Source organism: Eschrichtius robustus, chromosome 7 (assembly GCF_028021215.1).
Source record: "Eschrichtius robustus isolate mEscRob2 chromosome 7, mEscRob2.pri, whole genome shotgun sequence".
Taxonomy (NCBI): Eukaryota; Metazoa; Chordata; class Mammalia; order Artiodactyla; family Eschrichtiidae; genus Eschrichtius; species Eschrichtius robustus.
Window position 1 is genome coordinate 81,484,712 of NC_090830.1, and position 22,475 is coordinate 81,507,186.

Below are 22,475 nucleotides of genomic sequence, written 5' to 3' on the forward strand. Positions count from 1 at the left end.
GTGTGTGTGTGTGTGTGTGTGTGTGTGTGTGTGTGTGTGTGTGTGTGTGTGTGTGTGTGTGTGTGTGTGTGTTTAAAATGGTGGATTAGCAGAGTTAAAATCGGCAATCCTGAGAACAATTTATTGAATAAATGTGCTAAATTTGAAGACTCAGCGTGGATTGAAAAGAAATTTTAAGAGTTAATCACCCTCTAAAACACATAATACCCACACACGTAATTTAGCATGTCCAAGGACAGCTAATCCTAGTAAAAATAACAGCACAATTCACAAAGACGGCAGGTCAAGCCCCAGCTTGAAACCAGATATGTTGAAGACAAAGTTAAATATTACATGGTAAAACTCTAAAACCAAAAAAACATTTTTTTTTAAATCAGTGGATCTTAAATTACATGCAAGTGAGGATGCCAAGGAGAGATACATGTGGCCACTTATTCATGGATGAGGCAATGGCTGATAGGCTAAATAAGTTCCTGTCTTGGTCTTTCCAGAAGACATTAGGAAGATTCTCACTTGAACCTGACAGGCGGGTGGTAGGAGATCAGATATCGGTCAATGAACAGGATGTTCTGGGCCTGGTTGATAACGTAGACGTTGACAAGTCACAGGAATCAGGGCATTTGCCTGCACTCCTTCAAGGCATTCAAGGGCGAGAGCTGGGTGCTGCTGGACAAAATGCTTCACCTGTTTCATGAGCAACAAGCTGCTGGGTCACAGAACCCCTGAGTGGCCAGCCTGAGCCTCTTTCATAAAGGTACTGGTTGTAAGGTTAGCATGGATTTGTTAAACAAACCCCAGAACACCAGAAACTGCACAGGTCACGTCTTGAAGGTTAAGTGGAGCAAAGGACAAATAGCCAGAAACAAGTCTTTAATAGTAATTAGGAATTCTTAAGGAAACTTAAGGAAATCATTACCCCCCAAAGATGTGGGCTAAAATTATAAATAGATTCCCAAAAAGTTTAGATCAATTCAGAGCTAGGCTTTCAGGGGCAATGGCTTGGCGCCCTGGGGCATAAGTGACCATGCTGAAAGGATAAACAGGTGCTCCCGCGTATTTCCTGGTACCTCAGGGCTGGGTCTCTCTGGTAGCTTTCATGTATCAGTAGTCCCTCTCTCTTTCATAGAACCTTATCACCCTCACTGACAGTCTTGGCTTTTTGGTCTCATGCTGGTGGACAGTCACTGTGATATATCATCCCTGTTTCAGTCTTGTTCTTTCTTCTTTCAGCGGGGGCAGAGTACCATGTATTCTCTAGGAGTAAAGAACAGGTATCATACCTGCCCAGGGCCAGGGAGAAGATGACCTCACACTCCACCTTTGGCTTCCAGAAACACTAAGCGTTCTCAAGGGACCAGATGCTGCCAAAGCCTCATCCCACCTCTTTCCATCCAAACAGGCCTGCCTGTCCCCAGGGAAGTGCTGATGAATTCCCTGCTGTAGGACACATTGTAGGGGACAGTGGGGGAGGAAGCCATTTCTGCAAACAGTTATCCATGTATAGATTCCCTTTTCCATTCAACACCCCCAAATAAAAATAAGTAAAGGCTCTGTGATCCCTGGAATGGGAGCTAATATATAAAACATGCCAAGGAGAGCATCATTATGGGGTTTATTATGACCTAAAAGAGACAAGGGTCTGGGATTTGGAGAGCACAAAGAGGACACGACAGAATGGGGAGCACGCGCTTTCAACTGTCTCTATCTCAAATGAAAAAAAAAAATATGAAGGGAAGCCTTGTTATTTCCAGGTCATGTGCCTTAGCAAATTCCAACACAAAGATCACCTGAATGTCAAAAGGCCATATTCAGAGAGCCACCTCCAAACATGGAGGAGTTGGTCCCGGACAGAAATAACATGGTAACATAACCCTGGGAGGGAAATGTGTTTTGAGTTACACCAGGGCCTGGCTGGGCCTCTCCCACAGGCCCTCCTAAACAGGAACTTGGCAGTGGGATTAGCTGGGCTGGAGGGGAACGTCCTTGGCTGCAGAGGTGAGGCCCTTCAGGGTCTTGAGGCAAGTTGGACAGAGGTTCTTTCTCCCTGCTGGTAATAACACTGAAGAATCAGCGTCACATCCATTTTATTAATTTTCTTGACAGGCAGCTCTAGTTTCCAGGCAGGCAGCACAAAATCAAAACATACGCATGTCAAGTGCCCCATGTGTGGTGGGGCCCTGCCAAGGCCATGTTCATCAACACCAGGAAGCACAGCCCAAGTCCTCAGACATGTGCTGGTCCTGTGGGTAATCCCCTGCTGGAAGAAACCCCCGGAGCTTGGCTGGACGAGCCAGAGGAGCTCTCTTGGTGACAGTCCTTTATCCTGGTCTGGGCTCCTTGTGTTGAACATTAAGAGCCCTGGGAGACACCAGGCTGCCTCTGGTTTTCGGGCTTGTCTCTAAGTCCAGCCACAAAGACCTTCCTGCCGCCTCCTTTTGCCTACATTCAGCTGTATCCAGGCAGGGGACAGCCAGCCTGGATTAAAGAAGCCATTTAAAGGAAAGCCATATCCTTATTTGTGAGCTGGGTCTGAGCCAGGAGTTCTGCGGAGTCGAGGTCTTTGGGCATATAGTAAGTAAAGAATTTTTTACTCAAGGCATCCATTGCTAAAGTGATTGAACGGACTCCAAAACGATTTGTTCTTTTACGTAGAGTAATGTTAACTATAAATTGGCTAAATAATGTAAATGAGGTGGGTACAGAGGGTGAGGACCTAGAAAGAAATCCTGTTCTAAGTCACACAGCTTATGGATGCCAAGGGTGAGCCCTGACATGGAGTTATTAGTTCATCACCTGCACCTTCATCCTTCCCACGCATCCCTCTCACTGTATCCAGGGCCATTTCCTCAACCTCACCGAATAACTTACTGCCGGTGGTGGACACAGCAACAATGGCAGCAAAAGGCTGGAGATCTCACACCTTCGACTTCAGAGTTTCTGGCCCCTCTGCAGGGTCTCCCGGTGACCCACTCATTTCCCACCTCAACCACCAGTAATTCCGGAAGGGGAAAGTAAATAAATGAATAACAGAGAGGGGAATATAAGGCCAGATCCTGAGCTAATGGCCACCAACGCCAAATCAGGGAGGCCCAAACGAGACAGGATTTACTGCACCGGTTTGCTACCTTGACTGTCTAGGCTGAGCAATCCAAGGAAAAGGACTGGTGTCATCACTAAGAGCTCCAAAAGCCCTCTTAGTAGGGTCCTGGACCCTCAACCTGATGTCCTGGAAACACTCCTGGCCTGGCCTATGAGGACAGAGTTGGGTCCTTCTTTGTCTGAGTTGGTCCAGTGGGCAGGGGCCACTTTGGAGGGGCTGAGCAGCCAGCCCTGTGGGGTGACTCGCTGACCGGGGGATGAGCACATCCAGACTGCCTGTCTCACGGTGTAAAGGGCCCCGCTGCCCACGACTCAGTTAGTTCCTCCTTTGACTCTCCATTCAAACAACCATGGCATGTCAGCCCCGCTGGCCTCCTTGATTGTGCAGAAATAAATAAATGAATTATGTTGTTAGGGTTTGGGCTTCGGCACAAACACATGGTCTGCATTTCTCTGCACAGTGAGAGGTCCACCAGCCACTTGATGTAAAAGAGCAAAAGGATAATTCTTTTCTTTAGGCGCTCTGGTGCCATATGGAATGTATATAAATCATAGTTTTGTTTTAACAGTGGAGACTTTGTTGATAGATAAACATGTGGTTTATCTAAAAAAAAGAGAGGATTGTGCTTTGAACAATCATTTAATGGCCGTGGATGTGCTAAATAAAAATAAAAACATAATTTTGAAAGAAGCTGGCCTCGTGCCCAAATCTGTAACAAGGAACTTCTCCTTAACCAAAGTGGTTAAAGCCCGCCGATCTGTTTTGAGTTTAAGCTGTGCTCTCTACTCAACCCCACGACAAATTGAATCCGGGGCTAATGTGCTCTAATAGGACGAGACGTTACCTTTATGAATGACCTCATGGAGAAGAGGTTGGCAAGCATGGTGGAGAGGCCTTGAGCCAGGCAGCTCTGGGCGATGAACCCCAGCTTCAGCTCTGCGAGGCAGATTGCATCATCCCCCTCTTTCCAATTCCAGCTTGGGATGTTTAGCAGATGGGCCTGCGGAAACAAAAACAGGTATGAGACCTTTCTTCGTTAAATGTTCAATTGGTTAAAATCTCCTCTGGGAAATGCAGCATTGCCCAACAGCTCAGGGTCACCCAGACTCAGCCTTCCTTTCCCTTGCCTGGGTCCGGTGTTTCCTGCTTTTTATTCACCTCTTCTGTTCATCAGACTTCAGTCTCTCTGGAACATTGCTTCTGTACCCACCAAGCCCAAGTCCTCCCCTTGGGTTTGTCATCGAGCCAAATAGAGTCCAGAGGGAACTTCCTCTTGTGACAGACACGTCAGCCCGTGCTACTAGGATGTCTGGCTAGGTTGCTCTAAATTGGCTCCTCAAAAAACCTTAAGGCTGCCAGACGCCTGGGTATTTTAGATGTCGTTTTTTGTCCGCCTTCCCAGGACTCCTGCTCCATGGCTCCCAAGTTTGAGTGGGCATCAGAATCACCTGAAGGGTTTTATACTAACGCAAATTGTTGGGCCTCGATTCTTTGCGGGGAGGGTAAGGCTGGAGAATTTGCATTTCTCACTAGTTCCGAGGTGACGCCGAGCTGCTGAGCTAGGAACCACATTTCAAGAAGCACTGCCCTAAATCATCTGGCACGTCACAGTGGAGATGTGTTACAATCTCTTGCAGATGGACTGATCCTATTCAACAGTGAGGTCAGACCCTGCGATGAGGACCCAGAGGCATGTTCATCCAATTATTTTTAAGTGGCAGGAAGCAGAGAGTCAGAGATGATACAGTGGATGAAAGAATCAAGGTTCGAAAGTTCTCCAGAGTTGGAAAAATGGGCAAAAATCAACCAGAAAATATTTAAAAGAACTTAATATCAAATACAGCATTTAGGTTAAAAGAAAAAAATCAATTGTTTAAATCCAAAATGTGAAGCCCTTACTTGGCAGCAGACATGAGGGGACAGGAAAAAAAAAAAAACAAGAAAAAAAAAAAAAAAACCCTTTTGTGTGGGTAACCAAAGCTCCCCAAAAGAAGTCAATCTCGTGACAGATTACAGAAAAAACCAGCACTACCTTGTTAGAAATGGTCTTCAGATCATGGGAAATACAAAGGTTTCCTTCTGTTGTGAACTGGTCAGGCTAGCTCCCTGGCACTTGATCTAGTTGTGACAGTCAGATTTTAAAAGGGAAATTGATAACTGAATAACTCCCAGAGAAATATGACAAGCATAAGAGGAGACGTGGGTTCTAGAAAACATCTTTGGAGGAACAGTTAAGAGAGCCAGCAGCATTTGGTCTGAAGAAGGGCCACTCCTCCAGGGAGACAGGATAGTCACCTGGGAACACCTCAGGTGCTGCTGTGATGAGGAGAGATTAGACCTGTCTTGCTTTGTTCCAAGTGCCAGAATTAGGAATGACTGGTGTATATTACAAGAAAGCACTTTTTAAGCTTGTTTTATAAAGGAAATCTCTAAGGATGTAATTTGTCTAAAAAATGGAGAAAGCTGCCTCCAGAAATGCAAGGTCTTTTTCCCTAAAACTCAGTGCGCGTTTCTCCAAGTCTCAGTAGGTAGACTGTTGCTTTGCACGGGAGGCTGAATCAGAGCCCTTCGAGGCTCCTGCTAATGCCAAGACTCTGTGACCCTGAAATTACTGTTCCTCTCCACATATCAGCAAACACAAGGAGCAGCAAGGAGGTATATATGCAGGACAATATACGACAGGTGTGCTGCTAGGAGGAGATGGAAGACTCCACTGTGGAGCCAAGACCAAGTCCAATGGCTCCGTGCTTGGCTTTCAGAAATACCACTCTTGTGAAATTCCCTCTTGCAAAATCCTGTTCTGTAACAATCTTGTGAATCCTAACCCGGCCGTGTTTACTACTGGAAGATTCTCCCTGATGAGAGCTGTTAAAATAGTCCCATGTGTGGGCAGTAGCAGATGGGAATTTCTGTCAAGCTGAGTATCAGAGGCCTTCCCACATCATAGACTCAATTCCAGCAATTAGCCCTGCTCTTTATCCCATTTCTCTCCCTACCCCTCACTGGCTTAAGAAGGGCACTTTCCCCCTTTACTTCCCTGGCGTCGTAGGGAATACATCAGGCTAAGTGGAGACATACTCATTTGCATGGACGTCATCTGAGAAGAATGAGGAGAAATTAAATCTAAGTCATGGACAAGTAAATCATCAAGTGTGAAAGGAGATTTGGGTGGTCCAAGCCCCAGACAGACACTATGTAACCTTCACGGCAACTTCAAATAAACAAACAAACGAATCTTTTTAAGATGGTTTCTCGCATCCCCATATGCCATCCAGGGTATGAAGTCCAGGATTTTATGTCTTGGGTCCCTCATGTACCCATCTGGTATTGAGTTCCTTAGACATATTTTACATGTTATTACACAGAAAAGTCAAGTTCGTTTCATTTCTCAGCCTCCTCTTTTGGCCACTGTACCTTTTCCAATCGCGGGGTAGGGAGCCACAAGGGACATGCCAAAGGCTGGAAGGTCTGTGTGCACCAAACAAAGACGGGTGACTGACCCAGGAACTCAACTTGTTCGTTTCTGGCAACTCTGTCCTTTTTCATTTGAGGGAACTTTGGGTCCAGTGTCCAGTGGAAGATGCCAGCATTACTACATAGGAGTCTAGAGGCAAATCCTCTCTCATCTGGAGAACCAGCCCTGCTAAGGCAGGACGAACAGGACTGGGGCTTCCCTCTGTTTGAGGCGAAAGGAACGTGAAAACAGGCTGTCCCGGAAACCAAGAGAGATGAATTCCAGCCCCAGTGCCACCTCTCACTACACATGCAAATTTAGGGAAGCTGCAATGAGGAAGACAGAAGGTCATCTCAGAGAAAACACTTCAACACTTCTGCTCAAGTGTAAGGGTTTACAGTGAGAAAGCTCAAAGAACTTGCATCTCCATTTGGCCACTGGGACTTGGCTTCAGGTCAGAGACAAAAACCTCTTTCTGTAGAGTCTGCTGGGAACATTTTAGAAGTCCACTAACAGCTAAGTCATCAAGAGTGAACTTTTCCAAGATGTCCCAAAGCATTCTTTCCTTCAAGAGTTTTAAGCCATCTGCACTCAAAGCAGACAATGCCCTGTGCTGTCTCCTTTCCAGGCTGGGAGATGGTGAGGCTGAGTGTTTCTCTCCCTGAATTCTCATGGGGGTAAGCAGATCCACTTTGGAGAACCTCCATCCTTCTGTAAGTCCTACTCAGAGGAACCACAGTTTGGCTCAACAGCCTGTGGCTCTACTGAATGAGAAGGTGGCAGTTGGCAGTTCTGTCTCTTAGCTCACTGGCTGCCAAGTGACCGTGAGTTGTACCCACCAGAGACGCTCTGTCTGAGACAGAGCTTAGACCCACGGTCTGCAGTCACCCTGGGATACTAAAATGCACAGATGGTCAAATGCGGACTAAATGGAATAATGGATGTCAAAGCTCTTTCAAAACCATAAAATATGACACAAATGTCTGAGATTATTACGATGACAAACTCAGAAGGAGTTTTATATGGAGAGAAAGAAGACAGCTTCGCTACATCCCTCTAGGTCCTAGAATAGCACCATCATTAGGTCACGGGGGATTGAAATTCTTTATCTTTTAAATCTGATATCCAGTTATGGAATTAACTATCCTTTGGAATATGCTGACAGTGATATAAGTGTACATGCATGTACCAGGTTCTTTCCTGAAAGCAAGTTTTAATGGATGGAGATCTCTGGGCATCTAGTCATGGGTACAGAGAAAGTGCCAAGAGAGGAAGAAAAATAATATCGTAAGGGTAGACCGGAAGATCTTAAAAAAAAACAGCAAAATTAAATCAAAACTACAATGCAGTATCATCTCACACCGGTCAGAATGGCCATCATGAAAAAATCTGCAAACAATAAATGCTGGAGAGGGTGTGGAGAAAAGGGAACCCTCTTGCACTGTTGGTGGGAATGTAAATTGATACAGCCACTATGGAGAACAGTATGGAGGTTCCTTAAAAAACTAAAAATAGAACTACCATACGACCCAGCAATCCCACTACTGGGCATACACCCTGAGAAAACCATAATTCAAAAAGAGTCATGTACCACAATGTTCATTGCAGCACTATTTACAATAGCCAGGACATGGAAGCAACCTAAGTGTCCACCGACAGATGAATGGATAAAGAAGATGTGGCACATATATACAATGGAATATTACTCAGCCATAAAAAGAAACGAAATTGAGTTATTTGTAGTGAGGTGGATGGACCTAGAGTCTGTCATACAGAGTGAAGTAAGTAAGTCAGAAAGAGAAAAACAAATACCATATGCTAACACATATATATGGAATCTAAAAAAAAAAAAAAAAAAAAAAAAAGGTCATGAAGAACCTAGGAGCAAGACGGGAATAAAGACGCAGACCTACTAGAGAATGGACTTGAGGATACGGGGAAGGGGAAGGGGAAGCTGAGACGAAGTGAGAGAGTGGCATGGACATATATACACTACCAAATGTAAAATAGATAGCTAGTGGGAAGCAGCTGCATAGCACAGGGAGATCAGCTCGGTGCTTTGTGACCAGCCAGAAGGGTGCGATAGGGAGGGTGGGAGGGAGGGAGATGCAAGAGGCAAGAGATATGGGGATATATGTATATGTATAACTGATTCACTTTGTTATAAAGCAGAAAGTAACACACCATTGTAAAGCAATTATACTCCAATAAAAATGTTAAAAAAAAAACAAAACAGCAAAATTGTAAAGCAAGGTGAAGAATGTCTATTTGCAGTTCTCAAGGAATGAGATGACAAATAATGACCAGGGGACTTCCTGTTCTTTCTCTGCAAGAGAAAAATGAAATGATAAAGAGCCCTGTAACAAAGTCACTATGTCCCTTTCACTCTCACACATCTTATAAGGACAAAGTCTCATAAGCGACTTTTCCTAACTCTGAAACCCAAATAGATCGGGGTGGTTCTAAACAAAATGCGTTTTAAGCAAATAATCATGGGTCGGTTGATGTCTTCATCACTGTTTTTGAATAATGATAAGGCAGAGGTTTGTGAAAGATGTTCAAGCTTGCTATGATCAGCTTGCTGTGATCGTGTGAATACTGACCAGTGCCATCTGGATCCTAGGTCCGTGGAACTACTTCTGAGTTTGACAAGAATCACAGAGCTGAAATCCTCCTTAATTCCTTGAAGATGCTGCATTAGCACTCATTGGAAGGAGAAAAAAAGGAACTGACATCCCTTTCTAAACATACAACATTAATTTTCCTATTCAATCTAAATTCAGCCCCAAATCTAAACAACAGCTTAAAGCACTCCCACACTAAATGAAATTTCAAATCACAAAGGAAAGAGGGAGAGTTCCTTGCCTCGGGAGCTGTCACCGGCCACAGCCTTGCTCCTAAAATTCACCTCCACCTACAGGGGCTGCTGTCCAAAGAACTTCTCCAGATTGATGCCGGTGAGTTACCAATACCCTCACTTTCTCTCTTCACTGTCCTGGGGTTTCCAGAGACAAACAGGACACTGTGACCTTGGGTGCCCACCACCCAACCCACTGGCTGGAGCATGGCACAGCCTGCAGTGGAGCCACCTGGGAGGGCTGGGCAGCAGTGGGCGGTGGGCGGCAGCCCGAGCGGCAGCCCAGAAACCGACAGCAGGCTCCACAGTAAACGACGCCTCCGATGGGCTTCCACACAGCGAAATGGGGCAGCGCTTGCCAGCAATTAAGAAATAATGGCATGGCACCGGCGCATTTGGCAGAAGGGAGTCCCCTCTGGGTCACCTGACTGCCTATTTCGTAGGGAATACGGCCCATAAGATGGGACACACGCTCACTCACAACCCAGCAGGGAGTGATTCTGTCCAGACAGGACACCTGGTGGCAGGTACTGAGCAGCCTCTGGTCTCTCATAACTGGTTCCATATCAAACACAGAGAGGTGCCACCTTCCCTCCCCCAAAGCTGTTTTCCTGGGAGTCTACTGATGGCCGAGCAAAGGAACATTGCCTTTGAATGAGAGACAGGACTCTGGTTTACGGAGAAGTAATCACCAGGGAAGCAGCACAGATTCCAACGTTTGTTTTCTTCCTGATCTCCCTGTAAACCGTAACACTAGGAAAATTCCTTTATGTTTAATCTCTGGATAGCGAACTATTTTCCTAAATTCAACGGTGCAAATTCTCATCTTGAATTTGAGGATGCGGTTTTCCACGTTCTCCACCCAGCGCGTGGTCTGTCCCGCCAAGTTCACCTGGTCTCAGACAGAAAAGTGCTCTCACTTGCCTGGGACACTCCACACCTTGACTGCAAAATCCCTGAAGGCACAGAACAGGGCTTCACTATGTCCACCGGGGCTGGGGGGTGTGGGTGAGGCCTAGTGTTGACCACATAGTAGTATTCAATAAATACCGATGGAAGAAATGAGTGCGGCACGTAAGAATTCGAAGTTGTTGGAATGGGATCTAAGGACACATCAATATTTCTGAACCTAGGGAACCAACAGATGCTTCCTGAATAAATGAGTCAAGACGTGAAGGAGTTTCCCTCCAGTGACCAACTGCAAACGAGGTGTTTGGACTGAAGAAACGTCCCAGGGAGGTTTTTACCCACCACGCCTCTTTACCCAGGCCTTTGGATTGCGTTGGTGTGTGTGCTCATGCATGAATGCACATGCGTGTGTGGCTGTCTGGGAAGGGGGAAGAGCCTGGACCCCCGTGTGCACCTCTGAGCCTGGGACAGGCTCTCACTGCCCTACCTTGTTATGATACTGCAGCATCTGAGTGATTATTCTTATCTTCGGGTGGTAGTTCTTTATGGAGATGACTCTGAAAAAGAAAAGAACAAAAGCTGAGCCCAGGGTGTGCCTCACCCTTGGAGTCTGATGGGAAGATTAATTTGATTACGTCCAAATGGAGTGAATGTAGGGCCAGCAGCCCGGACCTTCAGAGGGGTTGCAGCCACTGGGCCAAGTTACACTGTGTTTCCACTGCCATACCCCGTGGTCGTGTGAAAAGGAAATCACAGAAAGGCCACAGACCACGTCCTAGGCATAAAAGAAGAGAGAGGTCCCCATGGTGTCCTGGTGTTGGCACGTGTGTACCGGGCATGGGGGTTCTGGAGCAGGGGTCAGGGGCTTATTGCCCACATAGGCATCTAAATAAAACAAGCTCAACTCATGGGGCCAACAGAGGTTTGCCATCTCACATACCCTAGGGAGGAGCCCAGAAACGATTTGCTCTGAGGCCAATTCTCCAAGTTAACAACATGAGACAACGTGACAAATCATACAAGCAGCCTGACAAATGATCCTAATTGTCACGCACACATGGCCACTGTCACAAAAATGATTTCTGAGCAGGGCTCTTAGGATGGGGTCCATGACTCAGCCTGTGATAGCTCACAGCATCTAAACAATGACTTTGATGCTGGTTACAGATAAGCGTCAAGGCCTTGGGGAGGTCATGGGCTGGTGGAAAACTCCCCCAAACTGCTCTCAGTTCCCACTTAGTATTAACTACTGCCAGCCCCTACTACTCCAACCCTCCCTCCCGCTCCGCACAACACGTGCTGTGCTGCAAGGGGAGGGGTCCGGAGCAGAGGAACAGAAACACCTGCATTCCAGTCCCAGCTGTTACACTAACAAACTGAGCGACCTTCAGGAAATCCCTGGACTCTCTGCGACTGTTTCCTCATCTGGACACTGGGGGCAACGGTACCTGCTTTATGTATTTCACAGGCCTGGTATGAGCTGCACATGAAAAACCAGATGTGAAAATGCTTTGAAATCATTAAAAGCTCTCTCCACGTGCAAGTTATGGTTTTTGTCATTACCCACTCTGTCAGAGATGACACGGTACATTTCCTTCTGTGACAAGGAAGGCTAAAGACTGCGATTCCACCGAAAGGCCCACCTCCTAAGCCTCATCGGAAATGCGAGTGCGTTGATCATGACCACCCCACAAACGTCCCACCAGGAAATGCCCTACGCTTCATCCCTTTTCGTGCAAAGGTGGAGAGGAGGCAGCCGGGGAGCAGCTTTGTCTGAAAAGCTACCACTCGCGAATTTAGGCAATGGATCGCGCGGAAGCCTCTCCCTGCACAAAGTCACCCATCTGGGCTTTTGCGCTTGAAGGATTTCATTTTATTTTTGAAGAAGTGTTGTGTTGGCCCCTGCTTATAATTCAAGGACTTTGAGCCTCTGTCAAGCCCTCGGAATTCAGTTCACAGCATCAGCCAGTTTTCTGCATTAGCTCATTTCAAACGGATCTTTGACATTTTAATTTCAAAACGGGCTGATTGGTCTCATTAAACTAAGGGGAAAGGAGGATTATACAAATAAGGGAAAGACAGATCCCTTTCTTTTAACCCTGAGCTTCCCATTTCCTTTTGCTCCCTGGGCCTTAGTTCTGATTCCGCTAATGAATGGCTGAATCACATTTCTGCTACTACCGTTTTCAGTCATTTTTATGCCTTGGCATCACGCCAATCACCCAGGTACCCTGTATGTCTTCATATTAACCCTACTGTAGTCAGGGCTGAAGTAAAATATGGTGATGAAGAGAAATGCACACTTCAAAGCTAATTATCATTTCAATTATTCACTTAAAAAAAAAAGGCAGTGCCAGCCCTAAATTTCTCTGTGGGGTAAAACATTAAGCTTCATCTTCTTTTGGTTTTCCATTTGAAATTTTGAAAATAATGTTCCCGAAAACCTACATTTTTGTCACTTCAAATGACACAAAAAAACGTGAAGGATCCAAATCCTAGTTCAAGGAAAGGGCCAGCTGATGCACCCTAAGCTGGGGCTGTGACTAGTTAGGGGACAGGCTCAGGTGTGGAAGCAGGTCCCCATTCCACCATCTCCCTGCAGCCTGGCAAGCCCAGTGCTTAACAAGAGTTCATGCATCAACTCTCTTAAGATGACTGCACTAAGCATACTGCTGGAGAAAAGTGAGGACAAAGAGAACACTGTGCCAGATGTCGCTTGCCAGACGCAAGGACCAGATGCTGAGCGGAGGTTGTGCTTCAGAGGAATTCTGTCCCCTCACTGACGGGAAAGCTCGTGTCACCTGGGGCCACTGAGGAAAAGCAAAGCAAAGGAGATGCGAGCATCGTAATGGTGCAAAGGCAACTTCCCTACCCTCCGTCTCAGGTAAATCCCCAGGACACAGTAAACCAAGCTGTAGGGAGAGGGGAATCTTGGTCTAGACCCAAAGGATGGCTGTTCACAATTAGGCAAGAGTTCCTGGGAATCTAGTGGGAGTGAAATGTTTTCTCTTGGTTCATCTCCTCTCCAGAAGGTTCTCTTTATTACCCCCTCCTCCTGCAATTTATGCTGCAGGAGACAAGAATCCAAAAGGGTTTTAACTATGTGGAGCAGAATATCTTAACTTTCTAGTCATTTCATAGTCCCAAGATGTCTGGACCATGGGTCTATGGAAAGAACAAAAATGGAACAATTTTCTTCTGAAATGAGAAAAAAATAAGGAGCAGGAGCTGGCCAGAGAATGGCCTTAGATGGGCCCCGCGCATTTACGAGAAAGGCACTCGGCAGTGTTTGCCAAAGAGTGACCCCCACCTCCCCCAGCCCCGTCAGGAGATGTTCTGTTAAAAAAAAAAAAAAAAAAGTAGGGGGAGGGGGCCTGTAGTCAAATAGGTTTGAGAAACTCTCTATAGCACATTATCTTAGAAATTCATATTAGTATTCAAAGCACTGAGGAGGCATTCAGTGAAGAAAACTATTTCAGGGTACTTCCCTGGTGGCACAGTGGTTGGGAATCCGCCTGCCAAGGCAGGGGACACAGGTTCGAGCCCTGGTCCGGGAAGATCCCACATGCCGTGGAGCAACTGAGCCCGTGCGCCACAACTACTGAGCCTGCGCTCTAGAGCCCGCGAGCCACGACTACTGAGCCCGCGCGCCACGACTACTGAAGCCCACGCGCCTAGAGCCCATGCTCCCCAACAGGAGAAGCCCGCGCGCCACAATGAAGAGTAGCCCCTGCTCGCCGCAACTAGAGAAGAGCCCGCGCACAGCAATGAAGACCCAACACAGCCAAAAATAAATAAATAAAATAGTTAAAACAAAAAACTATTTCATTTGGGGAAACTGGTTGAAACAAGCTGATTGGTTAACAAACCCCTCTTTGTGGGAGATACTCATCTATGTGTGCTATAGACACACTTGGAAAGCTCTAACCTGGGGCTCCTCAACCTTGGCACTATTGACACTTGGGGCCGGCTAATTCTCTGCTGTGGGGGCCAGTCCTGTGTACTGTAGGATGCTGAGCAGTAACCCCGGCCTCTACCCACCAGACATGAGCAGCACTGTCCCGTTAACTATGACAACCAAGAACATCTCCAGCTATTCCAAACTGTCTCCCGGGAATGAAATCGTTTACAGTTCAGATCTCTCAGGCCCACTCCCCCTCAGGGAACATGGTACCTTAGCTCAGGCCTACTCCCAATGAAATCTATCTTTCCTTTGCTAGTCCTCCACCCCAGGACTGGTTGTGAGCCCCAGAGCTCCTATCTTTTAAGGATGAGCTTTCAGTTAATGAGGCCTTGTGTCATTGCCCTCTGCACGCACCACAGCCTCAGTTCCCCACCCTGCCCTAGGCCTATGCAGATGGCTAGTTGTAGGGTGGCTAATGAGGAAAGAAGGTCCCACAGAGACAGTGCTCTGCAGGGGACCCAACAGGATAGCGAGTGGCCACAGAGCACCCAGCCCAGAGCCTTCGCGCCTCCCCAAGGTTACCTCATGATGTTGGAGGCATCTTCAGCATCGGGGTCTGCGCAGTACTTATTGGCAAGGATTAGGCACGCATCTGCTGACTCTATCTGAGACACCAAAAGGAAAATCACAGAACACAAACATATAAATAGCCATGCTTGGTTGCAGTGCCTCTCTGTCGACAGCTCTGGGGGAACCTGGTGCTTTGCAAGGAAAGAAAAAAAAAACAGGAATTCTGAGAGATTATAGTTTTTGTCAAAAGTGTAGGTTGCAAGTTCTTGTTATGGTATAAACATTTCATCTTGCTGCTGTTGGAGGGGACAGTGTGTACCTTGGTAACTACACTTCTTACTCTGCATAGCCTTTTACATGTAAGCCTTCTGGATTTCTTGAGATAACAATTAATTAAGCCTTTCGGTCCCCTCTCCACCTCCTTTCCCCACCATCTGCACCACCATCCTAACTTTTCCAGTCAGGAAATGGCGCTAGGTGGGCTAAACCTCTTCTCTCAGGCTACCGAGTGAACTGAGTCATTGGGGATTCAGAAATTTAGACTCCAAAGTCCTTCACCTAACCTTTTTTTCACATCTTAACCGTGGAATAAGAGGAAATGAGAGCCCTAACTCAGATAACAGCTCAGTACTGTTTAGTATTCAATTAGCATTCAGATATTCAAAAGAAAACAAATCTACGTGTATGAAATGATGTGTTACAGATGACCTCGAAATACAACCTACTGACTTATCTAAACATGTGCTAACAGAGACTTATTCCTTTGAGGGGATGAGGAGTGGTGCAAAGAACTGCTTGCATCTAAATCAGGTCCACAGACAATAACTATTTTCCCCACGTTCCCATAAGATTCCACATTAGACATAACTTGGATCAGGTCTGGATAATATTAAGATTAACGGGACTCTGTAAGTGTAAGAATTCCCATTCTGGCTCAGGTCTGTCCTACTTGGGATGTTGTACTTATAACAGACCATTCTCGCATTTGGTGGGAGGCTACAGTTTCCTCCATGGTATGTCAAAAATTGTCTCTAGTTTTCTTTCTTTCATAAAGTAAAGAATTTACCCAAATCCTTTTGGCTTATTCATGTTTGGCAATTACATTATTTACTGCATGATGTGGTGACCACAGTAAGCATTTAGATGTCAGTGGATTCAAACTATTAATCTATCTCCACTGGCGTGCAAATATTGAACGTGCTTACAAACTCTATGTGAAATGAGTAAAGGAGCAGATGCCATTTTGCTGTATCCCTTTCCCTTATAAGCCTTAGGTGTGCTTTATAAGAAGATTCTAACTTAGTAGGTTCTAGAAAGAAAGATTAGCTCATTACCAAGTGCTATCAGATACCTGAGTGTTTAGTTTTGCACCTTTAGTCCTTGGTGAGGGAAAAAAGGAAGCTCAAAATGTGTTATGGCTTGGGTACACTTTATTTTATAGTGTATCCTTAATGTTCCTTCCTGATGTAAATAACAGATTTCAGAGCTACACTGAGTCCAATTTAAGTATTCAAAATGGGAATTACTTGATTGTTATGTTATATATTGAGTCCATACAACTGGTCTACTTCCTTTAGCAGTGCTGATATTGAGGCAACCAGCGATGCCTAGCATGTTATGTACAACAAGTCCACATGTGGAATGCTTACAGGTGGTCCACCATGTGCCAGCAGAACAAAGTCCTGGGACCAGTGCAAGGGTGATACCAAGGTCGGCAGTATCTGATTTATCTCATTAGGGGTATGGAGGTGACTCTTGGCCACCCTGGGACGCATGTCCCTTCACCACAGAGTCACACCCCCCAGACGGAGTAAAAGCAGAAGTCACTTCTTCCTTCTTACCTTGACTCTCGCAAGATCATGTGGATTGAGGACTGAACCCTGGTAAAATTCCACCTGAGTAAAATGTCGTTTGAACAGAGCTTCAAGCTCCAGGTTAGGGGAAATGCTGGGCAGGGAGAGAAAAAACAGCCATTAATATAACAGACTCAGGTATTCAGTCTCCATGACCTCCCTTCCCTCCAATTTCCACAGAGAGAGACATGGGAAAAAGGTTTTCACCTTCAAAGCAGCCCCCTTTCTGGCCATAAATAAGAGGCTCACACACAAGAGAAGTAAAACCCCAGCCCAACTGAAAACCAAAACCAGTACGACGTTAAAATGAACAGGTTCATAACCTTTACAGAGTCTGAGGCCTATGGGGCAAAATGTCTTCAACTTCATGATGAATGGAATCCCTATTTTATGAATGGAGAAACTGAGGCTGTGACATCAGGGCTTAGCCAAAAGTCTTCCGGGCAGGGCCTCCTGCTGTTCCTTCCATCAAAAGCCTTTTCCCTGCTTCTCCACCTCATGGACTTTTCACTCCCCAGGGCCTGGATCAAAAAAACGTCACCTCTGAGCAGCCATACACAGAGCTAATCCACTCTCAGTATCGTTCTTGATTCAGCATGTGTACACTATTCATCATTCTTGGTGCTGAGCTACACAGCCATCTTTCCCATTGCAGGGCAAGGATTAAAACATTGGTTGACCTGTTCATTCATTTATTATTTCTGCAGAGATGAAAAATACCTACTCTCTGCTAGGTACTGTACTAGGCACTGGGAGATGACACTTAGAACCTACTAGGTGCCAAGGACTGAGGTAATCAACCCTTGCCTACCACTTATGTAGTACTCAGTAATGATAATAACCACTAATGTTCTTGAGCATTTACAATGTGGCAGGCACCATCCTAAGCACTTGACAAGTATTAACTCATTTAAACCTCAAAACAACTCTACAGGAAGGTATGTTATTAACCCAAAGCTTTGAGAGGTTAATTAACTGGGCCATGGACGACAAGGCTGACACTGATAGATGCTGGGGACACAAAGGTGAATCCTAGCAATTGAAGCAGTAACAGCCAGCTTGTTGATTCAGACTAAAGCAGTGGGTGAGAGAAAAGCAGCTGCCTGTGCAAATCCAACCAGTCTTCCAGATCCATGACAAGTCAGTCCTCCTTCAGGAAGCCTGCCAGCCCTGGAAATACAAGGAGTGGTGATCTCTCCCCGATACAGATGCCCCGTGTGATTCTGCCACTTGATTAAACTGACATCAGTCCGTTACCAGGGGATCCATGTTGTGCTCCAGTTGTTGCCCATGTGCTCATCTTGAAATGCCCAACCAAGATGAGGGCAGAACCTATACACTGTACTTGTCTTGAACCTTCCAAATGCTCAGCAGAGGATGGGTCCCACAGCTGGCCATCGGTGGCTAAGCAGTTAACTGGATCTGTGGGTTCTGCTCCTGTGCCCATGGCCTGGCTGGTCTTTTCAGAACTTGGATAAGTCAGTGCTAAGAAGAAAAATGCTGGTGCTGAAACATGGTCAGTTTCATATTCACAAATGCCGAAAGGAAGGAGATGCACCGGATAGCTATAGGAAAGTCAACCTCAGTGGGATCTCAGAGCAGGACCGAGTCCTGGGTGTTCAACCCCACATGGAGCCAACACCAACATGTGAGCTTTGTCCTTTGGCAACATGGGGCTAAGACTGGCCCCCATGATAGCCCCATCTCCATAAAAGAAGAAGAGGGTGCCACCCATGTCAACATGCCTGTATCCCCCAACTCTCCATCCCTGTGGTGGACTACCTTTTACCTAAAAGGGGATCAGGCAAAGAACTTGCTTTCCTCACCTGTAAAACAAACTTGGTAAGACCTACCTCCTAAGTACATTGGGTAGCCGAATGTATTTTCTCTCTCATGATAACAGCTAACATTTATTGAGCACTTACTGTGTGCCTGATTCTGCTCTGCATACTTGGAATGGATTACTTCTTTTCATTCTCAAAATAGCCCAAGAAACCATTGTGATCTCCCCATCTTATGGATGTGGAAACTGAGGCCCAGGAAGGTTAACTTGTTCAGTACTTGGTTGAGTCAGGATTCAGACTGTACTCTGAGTCAAGCATGTACTCTTACTCCCTCTGTTGATTTCAGGAGAGGCTGTGGTGACCAGCACTGTGTCCTACACTGAAGGTTCCTAGGAACGACAGTTGTTGTTGTTACTGTTGCTATTACCCTGTACCCTGCTCCCTCTTAGGTCTCTGTCTTGCTTGGTCACTATGTCAGTCCTGCACTCATAAAGAATCTACACCATACAGCTAATCATCCACACCAGACACCGTGGACACACCTGGATCGCATAGATCCAGACAGCTGAGGGGACAGTAATGACGTGTTTGACCCATAATGAACCCCACCGTTATTTGCCAGAATCGCTTCCACAGAGACAGATACTGCTCTTATTCGCTGAACGAGTGCGTTGCTTCCTTTCCATCGGTCCCAGAAGGTCCTCTCCAATGAGCCCAGCAGGGATCGTGGCTGATTCACCTCTGCCCTGCCCCCCCGAGTGCCGCCCTCACATCACCCCTCCTACAGACACTTGAGGAGTCCCCCTCGAGGTGCCTGGTTGGGTGGAGGGTCTAGAAACAGCAGGGGCCTCTTACTTGTGAAGAAAGACAATCTCCACGTTGACATCATCCCGGTCCTTGTGCAGAAAGTCCTTCAGGAAGTTGGAAACGCTCTCCAGCGTGATGTGTCCACAGACCACAATGTGCCTGGATGGGAGAGGCCAGTTAGATGAGGCCAGCCCAGCGACGCCCCCGGCACCCACCCGCGGCCGGACAGAGGAAGCGCGCAGCCGCAGGGAAGCATTCGTCTCCCCCAAGGAGGCTCAGTAAAGCCCAGCTCCCCTCCCCAGAGGGCAGTGAGGCAAAGCAGCGGGGCTGGAAGGTGCTCAGAGACTCCTTGACAGAAAAGCATATGGCTTCTCACCTGATGCTGCACAAAATCCTATTAAAAGCCCAGCCGTTCGGCCAAGTGGTTTTACGCATTTAACAATAAGTGACATTATGCTTGCGCTTAAACGCTGCATTATCAAGTCCCTTGCAGATTCATCTCTCTCCCTTTCTGCCCACAAAGCGTCCTCCCGGGAGATTTACCGAATGAGTCTTGGTTTATGACATAGAGCTTATCAGGTAATGAGATAACAAATCTTGTTGAAATGATGATTTTGTGTGTAAGAAAGCGGACTTTTATCAGGGTTGCTAATGTGCGGCTTGACACATTATGGGCTCTGCTGGCCGTAAGCAGTAAAAAGGAAATTTTGCACTTTTCCGCCATAACTCCTCCGACAACGGGGGCATGTAACACTTTACAGTAAGTGAGCGTTACTCAGGGCTAAATGGGGATGGGACACCTATGGAATCAGATCGTGCCGCAGGCAGGCTGTGCATCCCCAGACAGCTGCTTCCTTAGGGTGCCTGGGATTTCCATGAGAAACAAAGGAATGTACCTCAGGATGGGGAGAAAAGCTAGGAAGGGATGATGAAGATGGAATTGTCTGCCTTTGTTTCGGGGTGGTTTGGACTTCTGTTTCTGGAGATGGTAACTCCCCCTGAGGAGATGAGCCCATCTTCCAGGGCTCCTGGAAGGAAGAACAGTCTGCCCAACATCTTTGGGCTCCTGGACCAATCTGACTTTGACACTGGGCTATACTATGGCCGCTTATACTTGTTACCTATGATGCTTAGCCAGGAGGAAGCTCTTTGGTGCAAGAGTTAGGCCCGTGACTGACCGTGGAGATAAAACCTGCTGGCTTCTAGTAAAGAGACTGTAGCAAAAGGCTCAGCCCAGATCCCTGTGCCCCTCAGGCTGGCAGTGACAGAGGCTGACTCCCTGGCTGGGCTCTGAGGCATGGGCAGGTGGTGAACATGAAGCACGGTAATTTTGTGGGGAAATTTAGAATGGCCAGGCCCCTTGCACTTCATAATTGCTCTGTGCACATTCCAATAAGGCAGAAAAGCTCATTGGCTGGAGGCGGCTCCTAAGAGAAGGCGGCGATGATTGCTTACGCGATGTTCCATTAGATGCCATTACAAGAGGCTGCCCTTTTCGGTGTAATTTGGTGCTTGACTAAGTATGTGAGAATAATGCAGTAAACTCATTGGTGAAAGGATAATGATGCAGAACAAAGAGTAAATCAATAATATGCACGATGCAGTTAATAATACCACCATTATGGAGTGTTATTGTTACGGTGCTGCACTTAGCGATCGGGCAAGTGGAGGCCCTTGGAGGCGGGGGGGGGGGGGGGGGGGGGGGGGGGGCGTGGAATGTCAACGGGCTCCCTCAGAAGAGACGTTTTAACATAATCACTTTGTTCTCAAGCCAGTACCTGCTAGGTTAAGGGAGGTCCCTTGGCCACTGATCCAAATTTTATGCCCCCAAACCCGTATGACTAACTCCCTTCTGAAACACACAGTATGTCAGAATACACGATGTTAAGTTGAACAACTGGACTATATACATTTTCATCAGGTCATATCTTAAACTGTTTCTTGTGGCGAACGTGCATTTACATGGACAAAACAGGCTGCAAGTGAATATGCACGTTCTGAATACGACTTCTGATTTTGAACTTGCCAAGTATGTTCAGGAAGTGGTTGAGATACAGTATCTCCCTCCTGATATCTGACCTCTCCACAAATGACAGTGGGGCTGTTTGGGGGCGATTCTAATGCTTTCTGCTTACAAACTTCCGTCACTGAGAACAAGGCCAGCATGAATCCAATGTATGGGCACCTCTGCGGGACAGATATGTGATTGGAACTCTTCCCGAAAGTAAGCCAGGTTTCATTCCCTGCTCTGCCACCAAGGATGTGTGTGATTCTGGGCAAGCTACTTATCCCCATTCAATTGAAGAGGGAGCTGAGAGGTTATTACTACCCATCCAGCCTCCTGCACCAGGCATTGCAAAGCTCAAAGTTCTATACCAGCATAAGACTGGTTATCATTCAGAGCTAGACTCAAATCAATGATAGGTCCAGGGAAACGCCAGAACATTCATCCTTCCTATCCTGTACGCAAAGAACTGAATGAGCATCTGCCAGCATTCCCTTTTCCTCTTCTGAGCTCATTCATCTCCAGGACAGATGTGTGGGAAGCAGAGGGGAAAGAGATGAGTCCACCCTCTTACCCTGGAATCAAAGATTCAGCCAGCTGATTTATTCAGCCTTAGAAAGAGACAGGGTTCTCTTAGTTGAAAATGTGCTGGGTACATATAAAATATATTCCAATGCAATCAATATTATCCCTTAAGCCTTTAATTAGCTTTCACCTCTCTTAAGAAGTAGACAAATGTTGGCAGGAGAGGGGAGAAAAAAAGGATTGACTTTTCTAATTTGGTGCTAGCTGTCCAATACCATGCCAGACAATTGAAAATATATATCTTTAAGCTACAGCATGATTTCTGAGGTGGAGAGCAGTCTCTATCAAAAAGGAAGAAAAAAAAATCTTCCTTCAACATAATTGGTATTTTTGCTCAGAAAAAGCGAGATTGATTGAAAGCAGATTGCCTTTTTGCCCAAGAAGAGTTATTAAGTACACTATCATGGCAACCTTGGAGCATCCATATTGTTCCAATCTGTCCTCTATCTGATTTGAAGATTTACGGCTTCCTCCTTTTGTGCCAATAATCATTTCCCTCCATTTTGTTTTCCATACAGTGGAAGCTATCAAGGAGCCCACATATTGAAAATGTTTGAATGCAGTTAGAATAGATGGATGGAGAGAAGCTGCCTCTCTAACTCAGCATCTGCATTAGAAGATCTGCTCCCACCAGCCCATATCTGAGG

The 22,475-nt window shown here is 46.4% G+C and overlaps 1 protein-coding gene across 9 annotated transcripts in view; it reads right to left on the minus strand.

The window, feature by feature from the left end:
* KCNMA1 (potassium calcium-activated channel subfamily M alpha 1) overlaps positions 1-22,475 on the minus strand; it is a 745,622-nt gene that overhangs the window by 187,228 nt on the left and 535,919 nt on the right. For all 9 annotated transcript variants that reach the window (XM_068547964.1, XM_068547957.1, XM_068547956.1 and 6 more), the window contains exons 10-14: positions 19,287-19,397; positions 16,636-16,741; positions 14,807-14,889; positions 10,808-10,877; positions 3,945-4,100 (exon numbers count right to left, since the gene is read on the minus strand). In XM_068547964.1, coding sequence (XP_068404065.1) covers positions 3,945-4,100; positions 10,808-10,877; positions 14,807-14,889; positions 16,636-16,741; positions 19,287-19,397 — 526 coding nt within the window. The remainder of the gene's footprint in view (positions 1-3,944; positions 4,101-10,807; positions 10,878-14,806; positions 14,890-16,635; positions 16,742-19,286; positions 19,398-22,475) is intronic.